This window comes from Conger conger, chromosome 1 (genome assembly GCF_963514075.1).
Source record: "Conger conger chromosome 1, fConCon1.1, whole genome shotgun sequence".
Lineage (NCBI taxonomy): Eukaryota > Metazoa > Chordata > Actinopteri > Anguilliformes > Congridae > Conger > Conger conger.
The window spans coordinates 11,284,882-11,294,396 of NC_083760.1; the positions used below are offsets into that span (position 1 = coordinate 11,284,882).

A 9,515-nucleotide genomic window follows, 5' to 3' on the forward strand; every position below is an offset into this window, starting at 1 on the left:
TCTGCAGTTGTAGCTGGTGCTCATACGAATGTCAGATCAAGATACGATAGAAGTAATTAAGTCCTTAACAGCAGAAGTTGGCACAAAATCTTGAAACAGATCGGCCCTTGTTGTGCACCTCTGAAATGGAGGTATTCACCGGCGTGGGAATTAGGCTCTGCCACCATGTGTTCCCCTGGAGTGGATGTGCTTGGGAAAGAGGCTGTGGCTGTATCAGGTGTCCATCCCTGCTCAATTCACTCATTCAAAACACACTGAGCCTTTGAGTGAAGTGAGTGTGCCTCTACAAGCCTAGCGCCACGATCATACCCGGCAAAGGAGGAACTCGAGATTCGGATAAAATCAGAAGTGCAATGATTGATACTGTTAATAGCCGCACCAACCCGGGACTGGGCCACTTGAGGTAAAACAGCTTTCATAAGATTTATATACTGACAAATTGTGTTTATGAAGGAACGCGCTCGGATGGCATTGTGCAATTGGTGTCATCCATCATTGATGACACGCTTCATTATAATAGCACTATGAATTTTTATATCAAGTCTTGCAGTACATTTTGTATGCAGATTTTCATTGCCAGCAATGTCTTCACAAATATCTTTTGTGAATGTTTGTTTGGCAACCATGCATATGAATGGCCGCTTGAGGACCTGAGGATTATAAAACACAGTTTGCTTGGTTTTCACTCAAAATCTTACCTTGAATTCTTCGCACCTTCATGCACTGCCGGCCTGTCTTTGTCCTTCAGGCTGGGAGATCACCGGCTCACCCCGCCTGCTACCCCGCAGTATTGAGTTCCCCGGCTGACCTGCCTCTCCCAGCGTCTGGGGAAATGCCGGCGTTGGCAACCGCTGCTTAGCGCTATAAACATGGACTCACCAGAACGCCGCACGTTCAGAGGAGGACTTCATCTCTTCTAAAGGCGTCGGGCTGAACAGTTTCAGGAGTTACCACGGCCACCCTGCAGTGGTCAGACCGGTAGGCACGCTTGACTTTCTCCCTCTGTCACCATTGTCTCCTTGACATTTGATCCAGCACCTCTCTGGAAGTGGAGAAGAGGAGTCAGATCTTTTCCCCCGGGGTGCACTCTTGTTGAGGTACAGAGCTCTGTTTTGATCTAACGCAGGGAACAGGGGAGAGCCTGTATAGCACACAGATTAGTTCCTTGGGAGTCTCAGGAATTTGACCCAGGGAGTAATTGTCCAAATGTTGGGTTTCGATATAGCACAAAGCTTTTGAGCTACTGCACAAACAAAATTGTATTTTGAAAGTGTTTCTTTATATTTGACTGAAGATAAGCAGGAATGGGGAACCGGGAGATAGGTGTGTGTGTGTGTGTGTGTGTGTGTGTGTGTGTGTGTTTCTGTGTTTCTGTGTGGATACACTACATGTTTCTGACAACAGAGCTAATCTTTTGCTCTTTTCCCCAGCGGTGAAAATGAAGCCTCAGGAAACACAGCTCATTGCTGAACTCTCTGAGGTACTCACACCCTGTATAGACTGGCTTGCCAGTGGCAGCCAATGAACTACCCCCAGGGGAGGCTGGGACATTATTTTTAGCCTTTTGAAGAGTAGTTTTTTTTAAATGTTTTTTTTTAACTTTTAATTCAGTGTTCTAGAATTCAATTGCTTTCAGTTCCTGATTGTTACATCAGCATGAGAATATTCATTCTAATCACATATTTGTGATCATACAAGTTTAAAGGGTTAATACTAAATCTAAAAGGGCTAACTGTTCATCCTTTTAGAACTGAAATGCTGGAATTGACTAACACATTCTCAGGTGCGCACGTGCACATGTATATTGTAAAAGCAAGTGTCTCACCAGGCTGCCCCTGCGTCCCCAGCTGCAGGCCATGGTGGCAGAGCTGAAGGCGGGGTTCTCCAGCGCCCTGCTGGAGCTGAGCCACATCCAGCAGGAGGACGCCCTCCTCCGGGAGGACCTGGAGCAGACCAGGCAGCACTGCGACCGGGAGACCCTCCAGCTTCGAGCCCTGGTGGGCTCTCTGAAGGTGGGGGAGCTCGCATCATGAATCAAAGGAACGAGGACTTCTGGATACTAATGCCAAATATTATTATAATTCATATAATTAATAGTAGTACCTATATTACATGTGGCGGCACGGATGGTGCAGTGGGTAGCACTGCCGCCTCACAGCAAGGTTCTCCCCGTGTCTGCATGGGTTTACCCGGGGTACTCCAGTTTCCTCCCACAGACATGCAGGTTAGGCTGATTGGAGCGTCTAAATTGCCCATAGGTATAAGTGTGTGAGTGAATGGTGTGTGTGCCCTGTTATGGACTGGCGACCTGTCCAGGGTGTATTCCTGCCTGTCGCCCAATGTATGCTGGGATAGGCTCCGGCCCCCCTGCGACCCTGTTCAGGATAAGCGGGTTCAGATAATGGATGGATGGATATTACATGTCTCAAACTTTTAGCCCCTTGTTGTACTTTAGTTTAATCTAGGACTGTTGCTTTTGTATTTATCTTGGTATTGTAATTCCTGACCTTATTACTCATGGACTATTCACCATGTGAACTAGTTATTGTACTTGTGCGACTAAGAACTGGAAGTTGAAGATAGTCACCTTGACAAACACAATGCACTTGATTTCCTCTAGTAATCATGAGGTTTTGGGCATAATGTTGAATATAATTTATGAGAAAGCGTCTGTTTGGCTGACTCCCATGCAGACAGATCTGCAGGAGGTGCGTGCCCAGGTTTCTCAGCTCCACAAGGACCAGCAGAAGCCACAGCAGGCAGACGGGAGGAAGGGTCTGGGATCGACTCAAACGCCGGGGAACAGGTGGGGCCGCGATTGCATCCATTTTACTGTCATATCACTGTAAGGAGAATCCAGCCTCCAAGGGTGGCCTGTAGCGTAGTGGTTAAGGTAAATGACTGGGACACACAAGGTCAGTGGTCAGTGGTTCTAATCCCAATAATGTAATGTAATGTAATCCTGGTGTAGCCACAATAAGATCCGCACAGCCGTTTGGCCCTTGAGCAAGGCCCTTAACCCGGCATCGCTCCAGGGGAGGATTGTCTCCCGCTTAGTCTAATCAACTGCACGTCGCTCTGGATAAGAGCGTCTGCCAAATGCCAATAATGTAACAATCAGTCTCTGAACCCTGTGCTACTGCTGTGTCACAGCTGTGCCTGCCAAGCCTGTGGAGGGTCACAGAGTGACGGCACAGCCCCATCCCCCACACAACCTGCCAGCCTCCTCCTCCACTGCTACCTGCAGGGGCTCCGGTCAGGGCTCTGCCCAGTTACAGGTGGGCCATCTGTGCGGAGCTTTTATCCAGAGCGCTTTACCACGAATGCCTCTCATTCGTCCATTCACACACACACTCGCATGGCAACAGTGAAAGGTTGCCATGCAAGGCACCAATCAGCTCGTTGGAGGCAATTAGGCGTCTTGCGCAGCGACACAGTGAAGAATAATTACGTATAAGTAGCAAAGGCTTGTAAACTTATGTAAAGATATTCATTAAGTTGTATCAAAGTAAATTCATGCCAGTGAATGTGGTAAATGGTAAAATAGTGGTAGAATAGTGTGAAACAAATAAAATCAATCACTATCATAAATGCCATTGTCCTAAATTAAGAGAAAACAGAAACAGGAAAATATATAGATCAGATTTAGTGATGATAATATAACGACATGATAATGTGGTATCAGGATAACTGCATAACAAAAAAAGGACTGTGGACAAATACAAATGATGAGGTGGATATGAAAGAATTATAGAACATTATAGCAGTAACAGAAAAACTAAACACCACATAACAGCGGTAATAAACCATTACTGCTGTATCACTGCAGCATGAGACTTAGCTAATGGAACAAAATTATTTGACAACATTATTCAGGTAGGCAGGAAAGCGCCTAATTTACACCTCAAAGGTCCAGAGATGATGACGCATGAATATAACATTAGTGCAACTGTGCCTCCTTTGTTTTTGTGTTTTTAATATTAAGAGCCTTTTTTCAATGCCCATTTGGGGCCCTGTTAAAAGAAATATATTCTGTACTTTTTTCTGAAGTAGGCATGTATCTCTCCATCTCTATTTCTCTCCAGAAGATCCTGTTCCTCACGAGCCTTTCCTCACGAGCCCCTGTAATCCCAACAACCAGCAGGACTCTTCTGTTGAGGGTATGGCTAATTTCCTCCTTTCCTTTTGATCATTCCCCCCATTAAATAAGAGAAGATCCTCAATTATACTAAAGGAGCTGAACTCAGAGATAGCTCTTACACGGGTACAGTAAGACTTGTTATGGAATGTTCCTTATATTTGCACCCGGGAGCAAACTTGTTATATTTCTAAAGATATTTAGTGAGAGATACTTGTTTCTTTCCACACTAGCTGTTGAAGGTGCAGTTATGCAGTGTAGCCGGCAGGACTGTTCTAACACTTTTTTTTTTTGAGGCATAATTTTTCTGTTTGAGAAAGATCAGAATCACTACCAATTCTACATCTTCGAAATGCAGCCAAGGACACATTGCATTTCATAAACGCCATGGTAGCTGGTGATATCACACTGCAGACTAGCTTAGAAGTTTCAACAACAATGATTTATCAACCCGGGAGGAGATGGGGAAGTTCTCATCATTTGTCTGTGCCCTTCCTGGAACTACCTTACCAGCTTGTAGACCACCACAGTGGCATAGAGGGTCCAGTCTCTCAACATGCACTTCTTTCCCCAAGCCAAGAGGCAGCAGGTGGTCTTGGACCTGTTCCACTCAGAGCAGGAATACCTCTCGACCCTCTTCCAGCTTTACGACAAGTACAAAACGCTGTCCGCTCTGCCAAAGAACCAGGAGACATGGTGAGAATGTGCCAGAAGCAGAGCGTCAACACTGAATTCGGTTCTCCTTGAACAACATGAACATGTCCCTCTGAAAAGCAGAATCATTGCAAGGGATGGCATCTTATCTGCGTGTTTTGTGTTACAGTCAGGCGTTTGTTGGCCACCTGGAGCAGCTGTCACAGCACAGCTTGTTGTTCAGAAACACTCTGGAGGATCGTCTGCACAGCAAACACTGGCAGGGCCTCGTGGGCGATGTGTTTGCCAGACTCACTTGCCAAAATGAGGTAAATCGATTAACACTTGGACCTGGCTGGAACCTGACCACATTTCCCTCTGAACAGAAACAAACATAAGGAAGATACAGAAGCAAACCATACTTCCTTTTTCTCCCAGGGCACGTTTATGGGTATATGCCTTGGATATGTGAGGATGCTCCCGATAGTACTTTCACATTTTCACCAGTCAAACGGCATAAGGCAAAGCCCCCAGGTATGACTTCAGGTTAACTCATTCACTCAGCCATCGTTACCAAGGCTTGCTAGTTGTTTTGAGCTCTTCTAGTATTGTGCACATTCAATCTATGCATATTGGTTCAGTTTTGTTGTGTAATGTATAATCAGTGTCATTACTGTCAGCATACAAGGCCAGTTTGTCAGTGTCGTGTGTAATGGGTGATTCTGCAGTGCTGCAGTGCACATAGTCGGTTATACAGTGTATGTAGTTTTACTATGTTCATCTACAGCAGTGGTCACCCATCATGTTCATAGAGATTTACTGTCCTGTAGGTTTACACTCCAGCCCTAACAAAGGGCCTCTCATTCAACAGCTTCAGATCCCATTGAGCTGCTAATTAGTAGAATCAGGTGTGCCAAATTAGGGTTGAAGTGAAAAGATCTCCAGAAACAGGGTTGGTGACCCCTGATCTACAGTATACACGTTCTATGTTGAAGTTTATAACCATTGCTGGAGAATATCCAGGCAGATTCCACACAGGCATCAGAAAGTATTTCTTCCCACCGTGAGTAATCTCTGTGTGAAATAGCTTGTCAGGTCATGGAGTAGAGGCAGAAACTCAAGTGTAGTGTATATAACCCTTCTTGAGCTGATGCTCAGTTTTGCAGTGTAGTGTATATAACCAGTGTTGATCTGATGCTCAGTTTTGCAGTGTAGTGTATATGATCAGTGTTGATCTGATGCTCAGTTTTGCAGTGTTGTGTATATGATCAGTGTTGATCTGATGCTCAGTTTTGCAGTATTGTGTATATGATCAGTGTTGTTCTGTGGGATGAACAGGACAGTCTGCAGGGGAGGGTCTCTCAGCACGTGGCACCTGTGTCCAGGATCCACAGCTACCTGACTCACATACAGGTGAGTCAGAATGCTCACCTGGCCAGCAGGATCTCTGTGCAGCATTACTGTAATAACTGCAGATCTCTCACACATAGTTATGCTTGTGTTCATCTGTATATCCACCCTGTAACAAGGAAAAATGGAGCTCCCTGGCTCACATACATTTGTCAGTTTACATTGTGTAATTTCCCATTGCCTTTACTCGTCAATGAATACAGGTCAATACTACCTTGTATCAATACTGTCGAAGTTACTTTGGGGAGGTGATCGGTTATCATTATTACTTTTATTATTAGTATTATTATTATGTACACATGCTGGGTGCTGGGATAGGCTCCAGGCACCCCAGGGAATTGGATAAGCAGATGTAGATAATGGATGGATGGATAGCTAGATTCATGGTCAGATGTCTCTTGCAACCTGAGATAATTTTTCATCCAGGACCTGCTTCAGTGGACAGGCAGTGACCACCCTGATCACTACTGGCTCCAAGTGAGCAAAAGAGCCCTGCGGACCTTCCTGGACCAATGTCATCAGCTGCTGGAAGAGGGGGGTCCACAGGGCCACAGGGAGAAGGTGGGGTGTAGGTAGGTTTGGGCAGTTAGCAATGCGTTTAATGTACAACCTACAAAGTCCAATTGCTGGGGAAAAAGTCAAGATTAATGTTTAATAGATTAATATCACAGGGGTAGTGCATTCACACTAGCATGCTACCATTAGATTTTATAACCGTATATTTTGGTGTTACGCAAATGTCGGAAATTTCTAGCCAGGTTTTTACCATGTTGGTATGCAGAGGGCCCAAAAGCCATTATTTGCATGTAATAATTTAAATAACGATCACAAGTTTGTGGTTTTGTTCTTTTTTCCACAGCAGCTCTACCCCTCCCGTGCGTCCTCTCTCGCCCTCCTGTCAGCGCAATACCGGAAGCAAGGCCCTCACTCCCAGCGAGCACTGCGAGCCAGCCAGCGCAAACAGGTGAACACTGCCCTCTGCTGGTGGTTTAGCGCACTGCGACACATCGATACAGAACACAGCCACTGCATTCATTGGTCGATCTGCTGACCGCTCGGCCTCTCCTGAATTTTAAATGGAAATTTTGTATCCAGTCAGATGATTGTACAGTTAAGCATGGGTAAGTTGTAATACTATAAAAAAATCTTTAAAGCAGCATATGTATATTTTAAGTTTAAATTGTATTATCTCATTTATAAAGCCCATGTATAAGACACTGTCCTCAGGCCAATACACTCCCAGAGCTGTATAAATTTGTTTTCACAGAAGTGAGCCAGACAGAAATTCTGACAGTGCCAACAGCATCCCAGCCTCAGCTCACCCTGGGAGCCGCTGTCCGAATCCCCACGGCTCCGTGAGGAACAGCCACGGCCAAGCCAGGGTTCCCAGCCCTCCCCCACCGCCCCACCACTCCCCGGTGGACAGGAGGTTCCCCCGGGGTGCGTCAGACCCAGGCGGGGAGGAGAGAGGGAGCAGCCCGGCTTGGGCACCTCCTCCTGCTTTAGGAGCCCGGGGTCCTGGATCTCACGACCTGAGGGGGAGCTTCGAGGACTGCGACACGGACCTGGACGATTTAGGGGACACCTCCGTGTTCGACTACTCCTCGGTGACGTCGTGCAGCCCGGACGGCACCCTGGAGATGAGGGAACGGCGAGCCGGGGAGGATGATGACGACGATGATGATGATGATGATGATGATGATGATGATGATGATGAGGATGAGGATGAGGAAGAGGAGGACAGCCAGGTGCCCGTTCTTCTGAAGCCCCGGGGAGCAGAGACTCGGCCGGTCCCAAGGCTTGCGCCCGGAGAGGGCTCTCTGTGTCTGGGGAAGCAGGTCCCCAGGGTGCCCCTTCACCCTCCTCCAGGGAGGCCCCAGACCCCCTACGATGGCCAGCCGACTCCTGGGCCCAAAACCACAAAGAGCAACGGGGACAGCGCCTCACTGATCTCCCCAGCACAGCCCCCACCTCTCAGGCCTTTCAGATCCGCCTGGCCAGCCTCCTTTCAGCAGGTCTGTCCCTGGTTATATTACAGTGTAATCCAGGGATCAACTCACAGTCCAGGGCTGAGAACTGCTGGTTTTCCAATGCCGCTCCGCATTGATGCAGTAATTTGTGCAAAAGGAGCCCCGACCAAGTATTGAATGCATGAATTAACATACTTTTCAGAAGGTTGATGTCTCTGTATTATATTTTTTTAATATTAATTTTGATTGGTCTTATGTAATATTCTAATATTTTGAGATGCTGGATTTTTGATTTACATGAGCTGTAAACGGCAATCATCAAGATTAAAACAAAAAAAGATATTCCACGATATTCAAATGTATTAGGCAGGTGGTCATGTTTTGGCTCATAGGTGTATACAGATGGTCATCCTTCAAATTGTTGATCTATTTATTATCAAGAAAACTATTTTTTTCATCAAATATTTATTTGAACAATGCTGGTTTGGTCATTGCTTCTGACTACTAATTGAGGTGGAAAGTCCAGGGTTCAGAAAGTAAAAGTCCTGCTATGCGTTTCTTCCACCCATGAACCTGGTACTTCTCAGTTCTACTTCCTGGCTGAAGAATTGTGCAAATTAGCAATTGGGAGGATCTTTACTTTCCAAACCTGGATTTTCCTCCAAACCTGGATTTTCCTCCTCAGATACTAAGAAAGTAATTTTAGGAACTTAATGGAACCTCATGATTTCCCCCCCCGTTTCATACAGAGAGTTCACAGAGATACAGAGACTTCAAGAGAATACAAAATGTCAAACGGCACAACGGCAAACCCAGGAAGACTGTGGGACCAGAGAGGCGCTCTGGGGAAAGGTGGCCTGAGGTAAGGATGCACCAGTGACCCTAAAATCGAGAGTATTGGGTCACCTGGTGGGTACAGACAGGGATGCGAGGTTTCCCTATCTCAAGAGGTCGGCATGCCTGGCCGTAGAGAGCCGCAGGGTGTGCCAGCTTTTGTTTTCACCTTAAAATCAACAACCCAAGACGGGTCACTGGAGTGATTTTAGTTGGAATGAATTATCTGTAATCAACGGCTTTCATTGATCAATTAAGAGCCGAGTAGCAATGAAAACCAGCACACCTGGTCTCCGGGTCTCCTGGTCTCCGGGACCAGGGTTGCCGACCCCTGCCCCAACTTACACCCCCCCCCCTCCTCCTCCCATCAGGTCTGCTCTGGGCGTGGTCTTCTCCAGAGCTCAGCGGCGCGGCCCGCAGGTGAGCGGTCACACAGGTGCGTGGGAGGACAGCGAGGACAGCGAGGGGCCCTGCAGCACCGTGTGACTCTGCCGCCCCCTGCTGGCCCTCCGGCGCAACGCAGGCGGAAC

The 9,515-nt window shown here is 46.9% G+C and overlaps 1 protein-coding gene across 1 annotated transcript; it reads left to right on the forward strand.

Annotated features, from left to right (window-relative positions):
- The first annotated feature begins 787 nt into the window (after positions 1-787).
- On the forward strand, positions 788-9,515 carry si:ch211-67f24.7 (uncharacterized). The gene is made up of 16 exons (XM_061261372.1): positions 788-978; positions 1,431-1,480; positions 1,848-2,012; positions 2,694-2,806; positions 3,154-3,278; positions 4,086-4,160; positions 4,714-4,834; positions 4,962-5,100; positions 5,210-5,305; positions 6,110-6,184; positions 6,608-6,753; positions 7,041-7,145; positions 7,449-7,832; positions 7,980-8,196; positions 8,901-9,013; positions 9,357-9,515. Exons 2-16 carry the CDS (start codon positions 1,439-1,441, stop codon positions 9,469-9,471), a joined length of 2,031 nt encoding a protein of 676 aa, XP_061117356.1. The 5' UTR covers positions 788-978; positions 1,431-1,438; the 3' UTR covers positions 9,472-9,515.

Coding starts and splice junctions, on each gene's coding strand:
- si:ch211-67f24.7 (XM_061261372.1), top strand. CDS start 1,439: ATGAAGCCTCAGGAAACACAGCTCATTGCTGAACTCTCTGAG. Junction 4,835..4,961: donor CCAAAGAACCAGGAGACATG/GTGAGAATGTGC, acceptor TTTGTGTTACAG/TCAGGCGTTTGTTGGCCACC. Junction 5,101..5,209: donor GACTCACTTGCCAAAATGAG/GTAAATCGATTA, acceptor TTTTTCTCCCAG/GGCACGTTTATGGGTATATG.